The following is a 21,752-nucleotide window of genomic DNA, read 5'->3' on the forward strand; positions in this document are numbered from 1 at the left end:
ATCAGCCTCCCACCTCCTGTCTGTCTAGTCCCATCTCTTTGGTTTCTTTTCCTCCTGGTCCCCATTCTTAGACATTCTTTAAAATACCAGCTTCATCTTCCTGTACCCAGCTATGATTGTGTTACTGCCTATTATCTAATAAATAAACTTAACCTGGTTAACCCAAGCCTTTTAAATTTGTGCCTATATTCAGTATCCTGACCTGCTTTCAGAAAATAAGACACACAGTTACTGAAAACTTTGCTGTCAAGCTAACCCCATTCATGCCACTCTTTGTTTCAAATATCCCTCATCTTGCCTCAGGAACTGTCAGATTTGTCACTGTAAAAATCTCAACACTCCCTATTATCAGGTCCAGCAAAAAGAAAATTGCTCCTTATTTATCAGTGTACTTCTGTCTACTTCCCTCAGCCAGGAGTGACACTTCCATGGCATATTTCTTACTTTAAGAAAATGAATTTATATTAGAAATTTGGTAGATTTTTAAAAATTTCCTCAAAGCTATAGGTGGATCTATCAGAATATATAGTCCCTAAACATTTGTTAAATGACCAAGGTTATTCCGGGGATGCCATACCTTGTTGAGGAGAAATTGATCTCACCAAAGGGCAGAGAACTGGAAACCAATAAGGAGTCAGTGGGACTCAGTAAATTGTGTAGGTAATTTTTCTTTGGTACATAAAAACATTTTCCAGTTTTCAGAGAATACAGTGATTATTTCCTTATTAATCTCCATAGAGTTTTGGTTCAGGTTTTGTTTGAACGGGCCACTAATTAATTAACTAAAATGCGTTTCTGATTTTTTTCATTTGCAGACTAATAATCCTAATACTCTGACATTTTTCAATTATGACTCTGGGTAGAGATTTTTCCTATCTAACTGATAGCATTCTCTGATAATCCTGCCCCTTTCTCAAAAGACTCTCCTACAGTATTTCTCAAAGTGTATTCTAAGGAATTTCCAGCCCATGAGACTCTAGTGAGTGGAAATTAGGGAAGAGAGCATGTTGTATCCAGGTTTGAGAAAGTGAAGGAACTATATTGTGTGTGTGTGAGACAAGAAGTGAGAACTGTTGAGTAAAAATCCAAAGGGGCGCGAGAGAAAGAGGTTTGAGCATCTGAGCCTCAGACACAATTCCTTTGCCATGTGCCATGGGCCATGTTTCTCAGGAACTCTTTTGTGTTTGGCACTTCTGTCTCTCCACCCAACCACCTTTGTTTTAAAGAAGGGCTAGCTTTATGAAGCGCTGCTTCTGTGGCTACGGCTCCATAGAAGTTTAGAGATAGGAGATGGAATTGAGTGAAATGGAAAATTCTGAAGCAGACATTGTGGTCTGGCTGCCTGGTTTTCAGTAGCATTTTTGTATATAAATTAGTTCTAAGAATCCAATGACATAATAGAAACTCTCAGATCCTTAACTTGAGGTTCAGGGAGTCATTGAAACTGCTGAAAGTATAGAAAAAGTATTGGTTATGGTCATCTCCCTGAGGTCAGAGCTTTCACCAAAGTTAAAGAATCTAGACCCAAATGATTAAGAGCCCAAAATGTGTGCTGCACCTATAATGTTTGTAATTCTTACCTGTCTCACAAATGGCTTTTGCTCTTCATTTTCACATCATCGAGCTTCTGTTGTCACATTCTTTTAGTTTTGTCTGTCTGTGCATTGACAGGCAAATACTCTGCCTTATAGCATGGTAGGAAGAGGGAAGTTAACATCTGAGTGCCTGCTTTGTGCCAGACAGTCGCTTAAATAAAGGTATCCACATCATATTTAATCCTCTTAATGGCATGGGTGATGATGATGATGGGAGTTATCGTAAGAGCTTAATCTACTAAGGATTTGCAGAGATAGGAGCTGTTCTAAGCACTTGGTAATCATTACCATATTTGAATTATTTTATAGTAATCGTTTGAGGTATGTATGATTATACCCATCTTAATAGGAGTCAGTTGTAGTTTTGTGATGTTAAATTCTTTCACAAATGTCAGACAGCTAGTAAGTGGTGAAACCATTTGTAGGAGGTCAGTATGACCTAAGATATCTGCTCAGAAATTACATTTTGCTGCCAAACTTCAATTTCCTTTTAAAAAAAATTGTGTATTTATTTTTGAGAGGGAGAGGAGAGAGAGAATGAATGGGGGAGGGGCAAAGAGAGGGAGAGGCAGAATCCCAAGCAGGCTCCACAGGATCAGTGCAGAGCCTGATGCAGGGTTCGAAATCATGAACCATGAGATCATGACCTGAGTCAAGATCAAGAGTCAGACGCCTATCGGTGCTGACAGCTCAGAGCCTGGAGCCTACTTCAGATTCTGTGTCTCCCCCTCTCTCTACCCCTCCCCTGCTCACATTCTGTGTCTCTCTGTCTCTCAATAATAAATAAGCCTTAAAAAAAAAAAGAAAAAAAGACGCCTGACAGAGCCACCCAGGTGCCCCCAATTCCTTTTTTAATCTTTCAAATTACTTAGTGTATTCTTAAGTATATACAGTACAATTAATATGTATTGATAGATTGAATCTTTTATCCTTGCAGTGCAAAATCATGGAAACTTTATTTCCTTCCAAAAATTGTTCACACCTAATTTTTACTTATAAATCTTGAAAGAAATATCCAAGATTCGTTTCTTGATTTGTTTTTTTCTCCTGCCCTAAAATTTTCGCGGTGCATAGCTTTTTTATGTACCTTGGTCATTCCATTGACATTATCTAAGTTGTATGTTTTATAACTTACAACTTCTTTGTGTTATTGTAATTGCTCTGTGTTTCATATCTTTTTTTTATGTTTATTTATTTATTTTGAGAGAGAGTGTGAGTGGAGGAGGGACAGAGAGAGAGAGACAGAGAATCTGAAGCAGGCTCTAGATTGTGAACTGTCAACACAGAGCCCGACGTGAGGCTCGAACTCAAAAGCCATGAGATCATGACCTGAGCCGAAGTCAAATGCTCAACCAGCTGAGCCACCCAGGTGCCCCATATGTTTCATGTCTCTTAATGCAGTCTTTCATATGGTCACAGATCACATCAAGTTCATCTCCTTGTCACGTAGAGTTTCCAGCAATGTCCTGGCTTAGTTAATATTTTAGTGAAAAATTGATACTTCTTTATGGAATATGCTATCTTTACAGTTTCAGAAGGTTATGATTGCTATTAACGAGTGGTTTTTGTTTTTCCTCTTCCTCTGTTTCATTTCCATTGTGTCCACTGTGTCCATTGCCAGTAACTAAATTGGAACCTGGTAAACTGGATAAGCACTGAAAAGTTAGAACAGTGTGATATGGCAATGCCAAGTTGAATGAGAAATTCACATAGTGTATAATCAGAAAGATACATGTTATCAATGTGTAATAGTAGTGCCCTAACTAAAGAGTTGATAGAGCATAGAAGTGAGTTTTTTTGGCGGCTGGTGGGTAGACGCTGCTGTGTGAGTGGTCTTTAAAGTAGAAGTTAGGGAAGAACTTCTAAAGGGATTTCTTCTAAGCAGCAGGCAGCAGGCATTTGGGGTAAAAGGAGCAGCAGGAAGACCTGGAACACTGAAGTCATTTCACAGACTGGAAAATGCCTAAGAAATCTAGTGTGTCTAGAGCTGGAATGCTATTTGTTTTAAATTGCTAACATGGAGAAGCTTGTAGAACAGTTTTCTCATTTCCGGACGATGTGTCTGTCCCTCATCCATCATCCCAGGCAAGTCCTCTCTTTGTGTCTTGCTTTCCAACCATATCCTATAAGGTACAGTTCTGTAATGATGAAGCATTTTCATCTGTTGTTTATGGAGCCAGTTGTCTACTTGACTTGATCTCTAATCTCTGTGCTACTTGACTTCTTATATAACCACCTCACCATCACCACTAACCATCTCCTGAGTCAAACCTCTGTAGTTCCTGTATTTTCTCTGTATCCTTTGTAGGCCATCTTCAACTTCCCATGTGTCTACTTTCTTAGTCACAATCTGTTTAAGAAAATGCAGCTATTGAAATACACTAAAAATAGCATCTCAATGATGTACATAACCAGGGTCCTTTCATAGAAGAAAGTTGCTAACCCTGAAAAAGAAACCAGTTGTGAAAGCCATTTGTAAAGCCATTTATAGAACTTAGTTGTGTAGTTGAAACACTGGCCTAGTGGACACATTGTTGTATAATTGAAACATTGATAGGACAAGTGCTCCTTGGGCCTGAATGTAGATTCTAGGCAGCCATGTAGTTGAAATCATGGAATTAAGGGTTAGGAAATCATCCTCAAAGGAATGACTATATGTTGATGTCAAATGTATTATTTCTGTCCTAGACCCAAACCTGCACCACTGACTGCTGAAATACATGAAAAGCTTTTACATTTGCCAGCATCTTGGGACTGGAGAAATGTTCATGGTACCAATTTTGTTACTCCTGTTAGAAACCAAGGTAAAAAAAAAAAAAAAAAAAGTCTGATTTTTCATTTATTCATTCTGAAATACTGAACACTTACTATATACCAGGCTCTCCGGTTGATTCTGGGGATACAGGGATGAAACAGGCACAATCCACTTTAGTAAAGAAATGGAAAGTATATAGCCAATGGCCACTCCTTCCTTTTTTATCCATGACAGATCAGAGATAATAGATAATCTCCAGCTGAGCCCAGCATTTCTATAGTAGCCTTCTGCAAGTACTTCTAGGCGGCTAATGAGATTAATCAGTAACCAGTAAGACAAGCTCATCTGCTCTCCCCAGTAGGAGAGACTCATGCAGAAACAAAGAACTGCACAGAATTGAAATTGGTCTTCCTTCTGTAAGTGCTTTGGTGGAATCTGCCTTGGCCATTTGCCCCTACACATTCCACCCTCTGCTCCCCACCGTTTAGTTTTTAGTTACTGTATGAGCCCAGAAAAATAGATCCTTAATTTTTTTTTTCTGTTACAGTAGATTTTTTGAGCTGTGTAAGGACCTTTTTAATTCATTTTATGTCAACAGGACATATGATGGTAAGTATTAACCAAGCTTCCTGAGTGGTGACCTTGTGGAGCCCAGCTTTACCAAAAGTATCATCATAATTGCATTTTATCCATTATTTTCAGAAATTTGATACAATATGAGTAGATTGAATAACTCTTCCTCCAGTAGTGCTTGATAGCAAATTATCTTGTTATCCTAAATTTTAGCCAACAGTGACTTGGAGAATCATTTATACCGTACTCAGGTTTATTGCTTCTAAGCTCATTTTGAAGATAATTACAGTACACACGACTGATTTGTTACTGTAAAATAGGTGTACTATTTGCTGTCTGGAAACATTCTGATTAGTGTCTTCTGAGAGGATTATAAGTTAATAACACCCCAAAATAAATTGTTCTTCCCCTTTCCTAGAAATTCCATGATAATCAGCCTGACTTCTCAGCATTCACCACCAGCCCTTTGATTCCATCCTCACTGAATCCTGGCAAAGTCTTCTGAGTGTACAGATCTTTGAGCAGGTCTTAGAGCAGCCAGCCAGCAAGGTTCCTGTACTCCAAATGACATCAGAAGTCTCATCTCTTTGTCTTCCCTTTCACGAGTTGTTCTGGGACTCTTCAGCTCTAGAGAAAGAGATCCTGAAAATTCTCCCCTGCTTTTTCTTTCCTGGGGAGGGCTTCTTTGCAAAGGAGGGATGGGGGATGAGAGAACTTTGCAAGTAATTGAGAAATGAATGGAGAGTGAAATTAAAGGGCTGATGTCCAGAGAGGCTTAAAATTTACTCTGTCATCAAAGAGATGCTCTATACTTATCTGAGAGGATTACGTAAATACTGCACGTCAAGTGTTGATTATTGAGGGCCTGGCACATGGTTGTTCTTGCCGTATTATAGGGTGTTTATAGAGCATCAAATGTGTTATGATTTTTTTTTAACGGCTGAGGATATAAAGACTAATTGATATAGCTCTTGTCCTAGGGATTTGCAGTTTAGCAAGATCTGCAAGCCAAAAACATTAAAATATAATATGGTAACTGCTTTTGTAGTGTTTTTAAAATTTGCTGGGGGCATAGGAGAGGGTCAAAAGAAAAGTTTAGGGCTCCTGGGTGGCCCAGTTGGTTAAGCATCCGACTTTGGCTTAGCTCATGATCTCATGGTTCATGAGTTCGAGCCCCATGTCTGGCTCAGTGCTGACAGTTCAGAGCCCGGAGCCTGTCTTTGCCTGTCTTCAGATTCTGTGTCTCCCTCTCTCTCTCTCTCTGCCCTTCCCCTGCTAGTGCTGTCTGTCTGTCTGTCTCTCTCTCTCTCTCTCTCACTCAAAAATAAGCCATAAAAATTTTTAAAATTAAAAAACAAAAGGAAAAAAAAAAGAAAAGTTCCACTCACTTCCAGAAAGACACAATTGACTGGTGATGAGACAGTAATGCAAGGGAAGGAAATTAAGAGTTTTTAAAGCTGAATTCTTTGACACTGGTTTTCTCATAGCTTGGTAAAAACCATTGTCTCCCATGTTCTATATTCTGTGAGTGCTATAAATATGATTTGTACAGACACGGGCAATTTTTAAAGGTTCCTCTTTTGACTTCCTTTTTGGTTGTCTTTACTTTGGGTTGGGGAAAAAATTAATTATTTTTTCTTCTGGGAAACTGGGCTACTTGGAAAATTCCACTAACATTAGGAACACCAGTGTTCTAGGTGACCCAGAATTCAAAATTACCCAAGTTAAGGTAATTCACAACTTTGCTGTATTCAGAAAGCAAATCAAGGTGAGTGACAAAAGGAATATTGCGAGGAAAATGAGGTTTTATCTTGACACTTGAAGGCTGCTTTAAGCACCAGCTGTGTGGCTAAGATTTATGTCTAAGTGTGAGAGGGAAGAGAAACTAGGAAATTGGAAGACTTGGACTTTGTTCTTCCCTCTTATGTGCTGTCTTTATTATTGCACCTTCAAAAGGGAAAGGGGGTGTCTCTCAGGTCACATTAGTTAGGGAATGCAGTGTTTTTCTAATGTCCAAAACCTAGTTCATTTAAGTCTTGTTCTAAATACCCTCTGTACGCAGGGCCTGAAATTGTTCCACGCTATTCATTTTACATACAAGATAAAAAGGAAGTGCCAGAAAGGTCCAGTGACTTGCCCAGAGTCACACAGCTGAGTCATGGAGTAGGGATGGGGAAGACTCCTGATTCCTTACTAGTTCAGTGTGTCCTCCACTGTGGGAAGGGGCAGCCGAACATAGTTAAACCATATGGAAATCACATTAGCTCTTTGAGTTGGTGGAAATTTGATTACTGCAAAGCTCTGTCTGGGTCAGACCCCCTTAATTCTTTGTTGCCTTGTAGTCTTAAGGAATAATGGTTCTTTTAAAATCTACATTCTAGTCTTAACTTTTTGAAAGGAGGCATTAATTTCCTTGGCAGCTGACACATTATTCTGGGAATGTCAATGGCTTGAAGAAGGTTGTGTCCTTACCTCATTGCTGCAGTTTCTCTCTCTTAACAGCACATTCTGAGCCTTTGAATGTACATGTGGCCTATCGCTCCCACAGTGCTAGATGGTCAGATGAAGAAGGTTCAATGGTTAGTACCAAGAGTCATTATTTCTGTGGATACCCATGGCCCAAGAATGCTGGATGATCAAAATGGGGCCATTTCCCTATTCTTGGGATGTTATTTATTACAAGTGTACCTTGAAAAGAACACTGGCTTTATCTATTTACTGTTGCTGATCTAGTTCTCTGACACTCTGTCATTTGAAAGAGGGGTCCCAAGGATAGCATTATTTAGATGGTTTCAAAAACAAAATGTTCAAGTTAATTTTGGCCTATTTAGTAACTTGATGACAGGAAAGAAAGTTTGAAAATTCTTTCAAGTAGATGCAGACATATGAACTGAAAAGAACACAACCTGCCTTAGGAGATGCTTAGATACTAGCACCTGCCATCTATTCATTTTGTGACTTTGAACAGATCATTGCTTCTCTCTGAGTTTCAACATACACATTATCAAGTGGGTACTACACCAGGTGAATTCAAGATCCTCTTCCAAGTGTTTGTCCTAATCGTCATCATTTAGGAGATCTCTTAGCAGTAAAAGCAGTATATGGTATGGATAAATCTGAGATGTTTATAGGGACAAGTTTGGGAAACATCTGAAATGGTAGCAGTTAAAGGGTAGTAGAGTTCTAATGGACTCTAGTCAAGGACATGTGGTATTGTTTAACTACTGGAGAGGACTCACAGTAGAGTCTAGGTTTCTGCCTCCCTTATAGCTTAGAAACAAATAAAGGTTGACTACTACCAATGAAGTCACTTTTCTCCCCCTGGATGTAAATCTATATACACTTGTTAGTAACTGGAATGTTCTTTCTACAAACACGCATTGAGTTTCTTGATTGCATCAGGCAGCTAGATGAAGAAGGCACATTTCTTATGTACACTCATGGAAATTCACAGTTCAGTTTGAGGAAAACAGTATAAGTAATTCAGCTGGAGTGTAGGATGTTAGGGGCTGAGCATAGAGTATCCTGGCTTTCATTTGTACTCAGGGACAAATGTGAATCAGCATCACCTGGTGAAAGGGAAGAACAGTGTCCCGGTAGATAGTAATCTAATACATAATGTTGTTTTGGGTACTTTTCTCTCTAAGGAAGGCAGTTACTAAATTTTACTAATTTCAGGTTTATTAAAGAGAAGGCAACATACTCTTTATGTGAAATGGATTTTTTTAATGTAATATTGTCTATTCATTAATCTTATTTTAGTGCATAAGGGAGTGCTCACCATTCAAATAATTTGGTAAATAATATATTAGTACGTTGAATAATATCAATTGTGTGTAACTACATTTATACCAATATTTTTGATTTGTTGCAAGCCTAACTCTATGTAGAATTTGTGTCAGTGGCAGAGGTGAAAGAGGCTGTATAATAGAGATACTAAAACTATGTTCATTTTTTTCTAGAATGTAACAAGTTGAAATCCCATTTTTGTCACATGTGCCATATTTTCTTAAATGTATTTATGTGTTTACTCACACCTGTTAAATGTAGAAAAATGATATATGAGGTATATAAATTACCTCATAATAAAACATTTTTTTTCTCTTGAAAGAGCAACTATATCCCTAGCATTTGCTTCTTAATAAATTAATTTTGTCTTCACCAGGACATCCGGGTATTAAATAAAGCAGTTCTCTTTTCCCTTCTCCCTTACCTCTATCCAGCTACTTTTTGTGTTCCTCTTTCCTCTGGGTGACACTTCTCAAGGGACCATGACTGTATTGCTCTTGCCCTTTTCCCCTTAGAACCAGTCTGTTTTCAATTTCATTACCTCCATATTCCTTATACCTTTACTTCCTCATTGGCCACCTTAAATACCGTATCTGTCATTATAATTACTCTCTTACCTTTCTTGGACTTTGTTGTATTTTGCCTCCTCGACCCTGGTTAAATTGAACTTTCTATAATACACCCATACCTGAGCCATTCTTAGTGTTAATTCCACCCAACAAGTAGCTTTAGAAAATGCTGCTCTGGAGATATTTAAAAGCTCAGCTCACATGTGTCCCTTCATAGTTTTTCTCAACTGAATGGCTCAGAATGCTACAGACATACATTATTTCTTGATTACCAGGAATAGTACCAAATTCTTTTCAGAGATTAGAGGAGTTTTTTGGTTTCGTTTTGCTTTGTTTTGCCTCCTAAAATATTCTCCCGGAAAGCCCCATAGAGTAACCTTGGCCTTTTGAAAGCTGACATCTTAACATTTGTCTATAAGGTTAATAGTGTTTGTCTATTGAATCTTCTATATTGGGCTGATTCTTACAATAACAGCAACACACAATATAAATATGTTAATTGTATCTCTCCACTCACATATTTCTGTGTTTCTTTGTAAGTGCTTCAAAGTTCTCTTGGGTTATATATCTTGCTTTTCCATCACCAGCATCTTGTGGCAGCTGCTACTCATTTGCTTCCATGGGTATGCTAGAAGCAAGAATTCGTATATTAACCAACAATACTCAGACCCCAATCTTGAGCCCTCAGGAGGTTGTCTCTTGCAGCCAGTACGCTCAAGGTAAGTGTTGTATTTCAAGCCCTTTTTACCTGGGTGTGGTAGGCCATTGTTGGCAAAGGTAAAAGGATAGTGTAGTAGAGAGCACACTGTCTGTAGTCAGAGCACCTAGGTGCAAGTTCTGGCCCTATCACTTATTCATGAGTGATTCTCATGGAATTCACTGCACCATTCAGCAAAATGTCACTAGTTACTATGTACTGAATGAGCACTAGCTCTTAGAAGCCTTTTATGGACATTATCTAGCAATGCTCAAAACCTTGAGAAGTAGATATCCCTGTTTATAAACAGGACAGACACAAAGTTGTTCTGTAATATTTTGAAGGCCACACAGCTTCTAAACAGTAAAGTTTCAGTTCCAACTAAAGTCTCACCCCAAAATGTAATTTGTATTAAAACCATACTAACACTGGTTTCTCTCTAGGAGGAAACTAAAATTCTGAAAGTGGGCTTTCAGAACAGGGCATGGGTAATCTATGTAGAAAGCCCAGCTGCAACTGATTGACAGTGAAACATTCTCAGGTTAAAGTTTTCTGTCAACACCAGATTGGGCCAGTAGAGAGTGAAACTGCCAGGAATGATTATTTGTCATTGAGCCTTTTGTTCTTTTTGAAATACTTATTAAACCCCAACATTGTAACTTCTAAGCCCTGGGAACTGTAAGTATCAAGACAGCCCTTTATCCTCATGAACCTTACACTTAAGTGAGGAAGGTAGAAATTAAGTAATGAAAAGAACGGTGAAGAAAAAATACACGTTAATGGATGTTTATAATAAGGTAAGGACTGGAGGCAGGTGATGGGGACCTGATTTAGACTTTTTTTGCAGTAGGTAGTCAGAGAAGACTTCCTTCAGGAAGAGCCACATTGTGGTGTCTGGCTATTTAACAATGATAGTAATAATAGCCAACTTTTATTGCTTTTACATGTAGTAACCAGTGCTACAAGGAAGGTACTATTCCTATCTATATTTTACAGATAAGTAAACAGAGATATGGAGAAGTTAAATTCTTCACAGTTTTGGATCTGAACTTCACTACATAGTCAGGCTTCAGAGCCTCCCCACTCAACCACTGTGCTATTATAGCTACCTTCCATGTCAGGTGCCAAATAAATGTCTGTTAATTATATGGGGATGAGAGGGTAGTTAGCTTATGTGGCTAATGGATGAATGAAGTAGCATTTAAACTAAGAACAACTCTTGGGGGTAACAAAAAATTAATGGAGTAGAAAAGGAAAAATAGGAAATCGGACACTTTCTCCTCTGCCTCTTTCTAATGTGTGTTATTCATCCTCAGGCTGTGATGGTGGCTTCCCCTACCTCATTGCAGGAAAATACGCCCAAGATTTTGGGCTGGTGGAAGAGGCATGCTTCCCCTACACAGGCACAGACTCTCCATGCAAACCGAAGGAGGACTGCGTCCGTTACTACTCCTCCGAGTACCACTATGTGGGAGGTTTCTATGGAGGCTGCAACGAAGCCCTGATGAAGCTTGAACTGGTCCACCATGGGCCCATGGCAGTTGCTTTTGAAGTCTACAATGACTTCCTCCACTACCGCAAGGGGATCTACTACCACACTGGTCTGAGAGACCCTTTCAACCCCTTTGAGCTGACTAATCATGCCGTCTTGCTGGTGGGCTATGGCACTGACCCAGTGTCTGGGATGGATTACTGGATTGTGAAAAACAGCTGGGGCATTGGCTGGGGCGAAGATGGTTACTTCCGGATCCGCAGAGGAACCGATGAGTGTGCAATTGAAAGCATAGCAGTGGCAGCCACACCAATTCCTAAATTGTAGGGTATGCCTCCCAGCAATTCCTACTGACTTCCATCGGTCATGAGAGGGGATTGGTGTATCACAGATGGAGACGTTTATAGCAGTAATTGCAGAAGATTACGAATCAATTTCTATGAAGATTTTTGCCTTTAGAACGAAAACTGCGTTTGATTTGATTATACCTTCCCATTGACTTCTGGCCTACTTTACTATGCAGGAACAAAATGCAGGATTTTGTTAATAATTTGTAATTCAAACATGCTATATTTTTAAAACTCTTTGTGAGAACACAGATTTATTTTTCAATTGTAAAAATCAAGAAAATATGGAAATTATTAAATTTTTTTTTAAGTTTTTAATCAGTGTTTAGGTGACATATATGTGTGCTTAGCAGTTTTCATCATTGGCCCCTTCAGTTAGACTCATGTTATTACTTATGTAAGTACTTAAAAAATAAGAATTTGAGTGTATTTCAACTAAAAAAAAAAACTATGAACCCTTATGATAAGGGCAAATAATGACTAACCCTAAAATTATTCCCTGGATGTTTGATGAACCAGAGGCCATAGAGAAAAGAAATAAGGTATTTTGTTTTGTTTTTTTAATGTTTATTTTTGATAGGGAAAGAGAAGTGGGGGGACAGAGGATCCAAAGCAGGCTCCACACTGTCAGCACAGACCCCGATGCCCTCAGACTCACAAACTGAGATCGTGACCTGAGCTGAAGTCAGACACTTAACCGACTGAGCCACCCAGGTGCCTTTCTGTTTCTATATGACAGGGATCACTACCTCATCCACAGTGGCAGAATTTATTAAAAATGGTGACTGCATGGAATACCATGATTCTTCAAGCCGTGGAATTAAACTCTTAAGCTGTACAAAAAACAAGTTTCATAATCTAAAACTTGTTTACATTCGTGCTAATTAGAACATACAATCAAAGTCTGGTGACAAATTGAGCTCGCAGAGGATGGGAACTCTGGCTAACCTCCCCAAAGACATGTCCAGGAGAACAACATGTGTTGTATGTGTGGAGACACCGCCATCCACAAAGGAAAATAAAGTTTAGCTGTGCAGCCAAGCACAAGCGAGGCATTGACTTTGGTGCTTAGTGCCTGGATAAGCTTTCTGGCTGTGCCTCATAGGAGCAACAAAGCCTTAGGCAGTTTTCTTAAACCCACCTGTGTTTCAGTTTGCTGGTCTGTGAGGTGGAGATAACGGGATAGATAACCCTGTGTAAGCTCTCCATGTCTAAACCCTTGCACTTTTCTGTGGCATGGTTTACTTTATTTAAGCTTTATTTAAGCCTCAGCCTTTCAACATCCCAAGTGGGGAAACAAAAGTACATTCAGATGATGCAATTTCACAGCATCCAGACTTGCTCGCTGACCTTTATTTGACCTCTAACCACTGAATCCAGGAACTGAATAGATGTGAATAGTAAAGGATACATGTACCTACTTCTTAGACCTCCCCGAGGGTTAAATGCCTTCATAATACGTAGAACATGTAAACAGTATTTGGAATGTAGAAAAGAGTATATAAATACTGGATATCACTCAAGTCTTTTTCTGAACACAAATCATAAAATGTTTGCTGTGAGGAAACAGCTAACACCTGTTCTATAAATAAACATGCCGTACCTTGCTATGAGAGTCGAGGAGGGGCTTATGAGATTTTTCCTTTTTTTTTTTTTTAATGTTTATTTTTGAGACAGCGCAAGCAGGGGAGGGGCAGAGAGAGGGGGACAGGGTCAGAAGCAGGCTCTGCACTGACAGCACAGGGCTCAACTTGAGGCTCAAACTCCGGAACCATGAGATCATGACCTGAGCTGAAGTTGGACACTTAACCGACTGAGCCACCTAGATGCCCCAAGATTTTTTTTAAATTTTAAGGTAGAACAGAATCTACAGAGGCACACTGGCACAAAGAAACAAAAACCTTCAAAAACGTGAGATAATTTAGATTTTTTTGGTGTAGAGGTTTTTACATCCTTGACTGCACTGTTGCCTCTGCTACTCCCTCTGTGGAACAGGGTGAGAGACCATCATTTGGAAGCTATGGCTGAGAGAAAAGTCACTGCAATTCTGAAGTAAAAATGACTAAGGTTAATCTATGGGTGTAATACGTTGATTTTCTTATTTGGGGTTTTCCTGTAAGGATAAGGTAAGCATAATAGTCACAAAACGTTAGTGCTGGAAGGTCACCTGGTCCACCTCTCATTAAAGTAAAAACAGGCCAGCAGAGGTGAAATAGCATACCTGGGGTTCTAGTTAATAAAGATAAATCTGGATTCCACTATGTTCAGGGCTTTCTACTGTTCCTGCTGCTTCTCAATTAAAAAAGGAGAAAGGAATCTGTGTTGTGAGACCAATAAACTCACCGTGTTCTGTAAAATCATTTCTAAGTTACTTTCCAGCTTTCAGAAATCTTATCTCTCTGGGGCAAGTACTCTAAGCTTCAATCCGCATGTGGTAGTTTAGAAGCCTTAATTTAACAGTTGTCCTCTAAATATAGTGATATTTATATTTCTTAACTGTAATAAAGATTTATTTTTGCTCTAAAGTTAAGTGGAAACTTCCTGACCACAATTGGAAAGCTTTAGACATATCAGAGTCTTCTGCTTCGATGGAAATTGCGTGGACTTGAAACTGAATATTGGTAGTGTCAGTTAGACACCGGACCTTAGTTTCATTAGCTATAAAACATTGACCTCGTTGAATTGCAGTTGTGATTGAAAGTGTGAAATAGTCTGGACTGTAAAACAGTTGAAACCTCAGTAGACATTCTGGTTGTGTTACACAATGTTCTCATCATGACAGCCAACCAAAATCGGAGGAGAGAAACTGGCCTTTGGACAGAAAATGCAACACATGTCTTTGTTGATGTCCTCCTTTTTCCTTTCAGAAGTCCATTTATCGAGATTGCCTTTCTTCAAATGCTTTTTAAATGTTTGTTTATTTTTGAGAGAGAGAGAGAGCGAGAGAGAGAGAGCAGGGGAGGGGCAGATGGGGAGACACAAAATCTGAAGAAGTCTCCAGGCTCCAAGCTGTCAGCACAGAGCCTGATGTGGGACTCAAACCCATGAACAAGATGATGACCTGAGCTGAAGTCGGACGTTTAACCGACGGAGCCACCCAGGTGCCCCTTCAAATGCTTTTTAAATTTTTTTAATGTTTATTTTTGACAAAGCATGAGCGGGGAGGGGCAGAGAGAGAGGGAGACACAGAATCCGAAGCAGGCTCCAGGCTCCGAGCTCCCAGTTCTGCAAGCTAAAATACAGCTGAACAGTAACAAGAATTAGTCTATGGAGACAAAATAGCTTTGTGCTCTGAAAATATGGACCAAGTCTTTGCTTCTCTAATGCTTGTTATTTAGTCCTTAGTTCAGTTATTGAACAGAGATCTCTAGTCTTTAGTGTTTGTTTAAAAGGCAATGCTAATATTTACTTCCATGGGCTATGTGTGGCAAAGTTTAAAAGAAGCAATGGGTATTTGTTTTTATACTACCTGCCCTGTAAAACAAAACAACAAAAGGTTTAAAGTGCTTTGTAAAGTTAAAGGTGCAGTAAAATAACTTAAGGCTAAATGAGTGAACGAAAGTAAAGGAAGATGAAGATAGCAAAATAGGGTATGACCATGAATAAAGTCTGTACAGTCTAGCACATTGGCTGATACATGGGGATCATGCTTCAACAGCAGTTCTCCACCAGAGGTGATTTTTGTCCCTCAGGAGACATTTGGAAATGTTAGTAGACACTGGGGTCATCATACTGGGAGAGGGGACACAGTCCACAAGGAGATATTATCCAGCTCAAAATGTCAGTAGTGCCACGGTTGAGAAAGCCTGCTCTACAACATGAAGACTGACTGGCACATCTTTTCCAGTGTCATTGACTATGAGTCTGGAGTTCTCTCTTGTGCAACAAGAGAGTGGATGCAGAATTGAATACAAGAGACGCTCATGTCCGAGAGGAGACAGGGGCCCCAAACGGGCATTTCGTCTCTGTATTTATTGAGCTCACAAGATACTACCCATGTGGGTAGCGTGAAGACAACAAGATCTTACACATGTGGTGAGTATGAAGAAAGCAGTCAGATAGTAATCATTAACTTGTGTGAGTAAGAAGCAAAGGGTCCTGGGGGGTGGGGGCGTGACAAGTGGAGTTTGTGATCAAGGTACATTGTCACCAGATGGAAAGTAATTTCCTGCAGGTGATATAACAAGTTACTTGTGATCCTATTACAATATCTCACTACCTAACCTCAGCACGTTCGCCCCATGGTGGTGGCTTTCCACCGTAAGCTTTTTTCTAACCCATTTATGTAAGTAGAACCTGTTTCCCCACATCCCAGCAATTAATGGTGGTATAGACTTTGGAGAATGGGGAGAATTCCACAGGCTCAAGTTATCCCAGAAGCTTCCAGAGAGTATATGAAACTTGAGCTAAACTGTGAAGAATCAAGAGGGGGAGTAAAAGACCTGCCAGGCCCAGGCAGTGGGGAAGATTGAAGCAAAAGGAAAAAAACCATCCTCAGCTTCAGGATGACATACAATACCCTCCACCCTATAGGAACCCATGGATATGATTTTAGAAAGATTTTAGACTTATTAAACACTTAGCCATGTAGTAAGAACAGTGGACCATAAATTGGTGAATCCATATTTTGAAAAAGGAGGGGAGCAAATGGGAAGATAAAATGATAATTGGAAGCCCATATTTGAGAAAATTCTGCCATAGAAGGTGAACATATCATCTCAACTCATCAAATATTTGACCAGTAGTAGTTTTGCTTAAAAAAGAGCATTTGTTTAAAGCATTGATCCTTTGCCCTTGTGAGGTTGTAGATCGTGGGCCCTTTTGAGACTGGTAAAAATTATGGATTCCTTTCCCATAAAAAAGCATGCACTCATTCTAAATTTTGCATAAAATTTCAGCAGGCTCTTGGAGATGTACAAGCCCCAACATAGTAAAGTACAGTTTTGTGCATATAGGTGCTTTTCCCCCCCTGCAAGTAGTCATTTCATGGTGCAGATATAATCATTAGTTTTCTTTCGGCTGTTGGCTGGGAGGAACCTTTGGAAAGTCTTGACAGGTGGGGTTCTGGGAGCCTGTATCAGGTGGACAACTCAGCTTCCAGTTGGAACCCCACTCTCGGTCAGACCCTGTTTGGACACTGAGCTCCCCATTCGTTCTTGGAGCCTAGTGGCTCTTTTGGTTCTAGCCCCTTGTTTTGGTTTCTCTGGGGTTGGGACCTAGTTGGCATCTTTCAAGCAGGACTCTGCCAATAAAACCCCACCTGGTAACTACAGTTCTTCCAACAGCAGAGAGACTCTTTTGATGCCCTCTGTCTGCTTTCAGGAATTCTTCTTGTGCAGCCCTGGATTCCCCATATCTGTGGTCCTGCCATCCACAAGAGCAGCACCATTACTTCCTCCTCCCCTTGAGCCCATGCTGCTGCCTGCCCACTGCAGCAGCTCCACCCAGTGGACGCCTTGTTGATTCACAAACTGCCCCCCGCCCCCCACCCCCCATACACAGAGGGCAAGGAGAGACTGAAGAAAGAGGAAGGTCACTCCAGATTGGTAGGTGGCAGGTTTGATAAGCAAGAGAACTTCTAAGGCTTGCTGTCTTTGGTGGCCACAAGGCAAGTAGATCTTTACACCTACCTGCCAGAATCTTAAAAGGCCTTATGTGGGTTAAGTCACAAACACCATGTAGATGGCCTCAACACCTCACTCAAGGCTATGCCGTTGGAAGAGCTCCCACTGTGGGGACAGGCAGGTTGCATTTCCCAAGGACAGGGGAGGAGGTGAAGAGATTCTAATTGCCTGGGTCCCGCTCAAGGGTCAGCCAGAAGTCACCTCTTCTCCATTATCTCCTCTAACTTAACTCTAACTGCCAAATCTACTTTATTTTTGCACCCAGTGAGTTGTTTTTATTGATAATAATAGCTACCATTTATCAAAGTCTTATTTTGTGCCAGGTGGTATAGTAAGCCCTTTAAAAAAAAGACTTAGGAAGAGCAATAGGGACCATTTCCTGAAAAGTCAACACCACTGGGGAAGACAGAGGAAGGACGTCTTGAGGGATGAAATATAGAGCTGTACTTTGATAACATAGAGACCTGGGTTCTAATCCCAAATAAATGGATGAGCTCTATGATTTAGGGCACATTACTTAACTGCCCCGATTCTGTATCTGTAAAATAGAATCTTTACAAGTAATTGAACAAGACATTATATATAAAGGCATTACTTCTTCCTTGTCTTTTGTAGGTGACTATCATACTTGCACTAGCCCTGCAATGTCAGAAGAAGATGCCTTCATCATCTTAAACCAGGATGAATAATAGAAGGGTGATCTCAGAGACAGGTTAATCACGAGATGAACAGTGAAAAAGGTATGACATACTCTATTTTAAACATGGTGAGTTTCAGCTGACCACTGCAAAAGCAGTAGAAGCTTTTCCTCTCAAAAAGCTTCTCGCCAGAAATATGACAGTGATTCACAGAAAGGATTTGTTTAGCAGATTTGCAACAATTGCTATCGGCTCAAATGGAAAATATTTTCTGGTAGCACACTTGGCCCTCCAAGGGAAGTTGATTATTTTACTTAGAGTGCAATGGCAAGGAAGGTATTAAGGACAGCAACATTTCTTCCAATATAAAAAATAAATAAGTAAAATTAGGAAGGTGATTGAGGCCTTCTGCTATATTTCGTATACTGGGTGTTAGTAAAAAGATATCAACCCAGGGTGGGCTCACATTTAGGTTCACTGCCAGCTGAACATCAATCTGGGTGCTCGGTGATCTCTTTCTGTATATTTGAACTACCCACTTATTGGGCTTGTGAAGTTTGGGATAATAAAAGAATAAAAAAAGAAAGAGCCCCTACAGTTTTTGCATGAATTTTTATTGAATTCAGCTCAGAGCCCTTTAGCAGGAAGAGTGCTTGCTTTGGCAAGCGTCCAGAGAACATCTTTTAGGAGGACCCTTTCTGTTTTTGTTTTGGAGCAACTTTGTGCAGTTAATCACAGCTATGAAAAGTTGGAAACAACAAACAGGTCCAATAAATAGGAAATAGATCATTTACAGTTTGCAAGCTTGACAGTATATTATACAATATTAAAATAGCTATGTTGTTGATATATACTGTTAACAAATGTTTAGAATATATAGAAAAATAATGCTTTGATTTGCTACATAAAATGCAAGTGGACATATAAGCACCTTCAAAAAGGCAGGAATATTATGAATTGCTACACATGTTATTTCCTTTATTGTTTTTGTTGTAACAGCTTAGTTATAAATAACAGAAAATGTAATCAAAATTTGCATGACCAAAAAGCCCTTATCACGCAGATGTGCTCAGGTCTCTCTCCCCTCATAAAAAAAGCCACCAACTTTCCACATTACTGCAAATATCATATTATTCTTTCCTTCTCTCAACAGGTACACTTCTTCAAAGAGGTTTCTTTTCCCTTCTCACTTTGTGTTTTCTCCTCAGTCTATTGAAATCTGCCTTCTGCCAGGTCACTTTGAAATTGTTCACATCAAAGTAAGTGAAACACATCTTGTTGCTAAAAGCAGTTTTCTATCTTTATCTCAGCATTTGCTATTTGGTTATACCTTCCTTAACCTTGCAACTCCCAGCTTTCAGATCTCTGTTGTTGTTGTTTTTACACTTCTTTTATTAGGCTCCTGGTCCTCCAGTTTTCCCTTAATTTTACAATTCCTCCAGCTTCTGTGTCTCCTTTCCCCATCACTACACTTTGTCTCTTGTTGAGCTTTTCACTGTCAGCATAAATCATCTCTGTGCTGATGAATCTCAAATCTAGTCCCCATCTCCAGAGTTCCTGCATTAGTTATCTATCATGGCAAAACAATTACCCAAAACCTAATGGCTTAAACTGGCGCACATTTATTGTCTTACAATTGCTGTGGGTCAGGAATCTGGATTCTGTTTCACTGGGTTTTTTGCTTCATGGCTTCTCACAAAGCTGCACTCAAGGTGTCTGCTGATGGTCTGCATTCTCATCTGAAGACTCAGCTGGGGACGGCTCATATAGTAACTATAGTCAGCATCCAGTTCCTTGCATGTTTTTGGATTAAAGTCTTCAATTCTTTGCTGGCTATTGGCCAGAGAGCACCCTGAGTGCTTCGCCACTTCATGTGGGCTTCTGCAGTATGACAGCTTGCTTCATCTAACTGCGCAAACTCTAAAAACAATGGAGAGAGTGTACTAGAATATAGGATTCAGTCTTTGTAACCTGATCATGGAAGAGATATCTCCTCAATGTTTCCATATTCTACTGGTCAGAAGCAAGTTCCTCAAGGAGAGAGTGTTAGGGAAACCCTGAATACCAGTAGGTGGGGCCTTTTGGGGCCAACATAACAATGCCTACCATAGCTCTAAACCAGATATCTCACTTCCCACTTGTACATAGAAGTACAAGTCCCATTATCAAGTGCAAAATGTACAAGTCTGAGTACATCATCTTTTTCCCATCCCCAAAGTAAGCTCATTTCCATCCTTTAAGTTAATGGCACCACCATTCACTGCATTTCCAAAATCAGAAATGACAGGTATTATCATGGATTTATTCTTCTTCCCCACCCCCAATGTCCAATTATTCATGACCTCCTTCTAGTTCTCATTTCTAAATACCTATTATATCTGTAGTATGAAAATGCACCTTTAGTCTACCTGTGGTTTTTATAACACAGGCTACACAAATTCACACTCACCAAAATCTTCTTGGTCAGTAGGGATACATGAAGTTGAATGACAAATATTGTGAAGGGAATAGCTTTCTACCTGAATGATATCAAAACTTCCTAATAGGGTGAAGTGGTTTAGTATGGTTATTTCCAGTATGGGATGTAAGCTCAAAACAGTCGTGTTTGTTTGCAATAACTTCTATCAGCTGTTGTTGAAAATATTATCTTCCTGGAAGGATGAATCCCTGGAAAATGTTTCAGTCCTACCATATAACTTTTCAGGTATTTTCATTTATTAAATTTTCACACCAGTCCTAAGAAGTTCAGACCTATTTGTTCTACTATTTCATCCTCTCAGGGTCTCCACTAATGCACAGGATGGCAGTGTAAGGGCAGGAGTGTGTTCCTGTGCAGATCCTGGAAGCAGCAGGGGCCTGCACACATCAGTTCAGAACTCTAATTCCTCCCCAAACCTCTTCAGTTCTAGCTGCTTGGAATTTAGACATTGTGGTCTGCTTTTAACAAACCTCCTTTTTCTAATGTGACCATGAGATGGGGATGGCCAAGAGTGACAATGGCATTTTCTAATTAGTTATAACATGATTGGTTGTCACATATTTCATATATTTACCTAACAGCTATGTCCTTCCAAGGCAGTCCTGGAATGTTTGGGAGCTGTCTGCACAGAAACATATTGGGGTATACCACCTGTAAACTGGAGGCCTTACTCCTATGCTCATTTCAGTCGCTGCCATCCATGCCTTCAAGACCTAAGTCACCGGAATCCCTAAAATACTCCTCATCCTTAGATTCAGTTTAACTGGATCAATTTCCCAGGCCTAGAAAACAGTTGATACTTGTTATCCTGACAGCCCCATTCAAAAATGAGATATGAAAAGTAATGCTTTCATAGCGACATGTGGGAAAGAACTATAAAAACCCTTAAGACATGGTTTGGCAAAGATATTTTCCCCAATTCAAAAATGAGTAGTGCTTTCTGGCATCTGCTGTAGTACTTTGTGGCTGGCAGCTGAATTATCTTGGTCTCTGCCCAAAACTCTGGCTTCAAAAGCTGATCTTCAAATCTCCTGTGTTAAAGAAGGATATAAAACATTTAATGGTTGTTTGTGTGTCAAAAATAAGACATTATATTAACCAGATTAGGAGATGCTGTGCTTGTCCAAATGGCCACAACAATAAACAAAATAATTACTTTTTACCTGGTAATGTAATGTTTATACTATTCTTCCA

At 39.7% G+C, this 21,752-nt stretch overlaps 1 protein-coding gene across 2 annotated transcripts in view; it reads left to right on the forward strand.

Moving 5' to 3' along the window:
- Positions 1-14,342, forward strand: part of CTSC (cathepsin C) — a 111,991-nt gene extending 97,649 nt beyond the window's left edge. For both annotated transcript variants that reach the window (XM_047877121.1, XM_047877120.1), the window contains 3 exons: positions 4,284-4,399; positions 9,869-10,000; positions 11,295-14,342. In XM_047877121.1, the coding sequence (XP_047733077.1) occupies positions 4,284-4,399; positions 9,869-10,000; positions 11,295-11,797 (751 nt within the window). In that variant the 3' untranslated portion in view covers positions 11,798-14,342. The remainder of the gene's footprint in view (positions 1-4,283; positions 4,400-9,868; positions 10,001-11,294) is intronic.
- The last annotated feature ends 7,410 nt before the right edge of the window (positions 14,343-21,752 follow it).

This window comes from Prionailurus viverrinus, chromosome D1, assembly GCF_022837055.1.
Source record: "Prionailurus viverrinus isolate Anna chromosome D1, UM_Priviv_1.0, whole genome shotgun sequence".
Taxonomy (NCBI): Eukaryota; Metazoa; Chordata; class Mammalia; order Carnivora; family Felidae; genus Prionailurus; species Prionailurus viverrinus.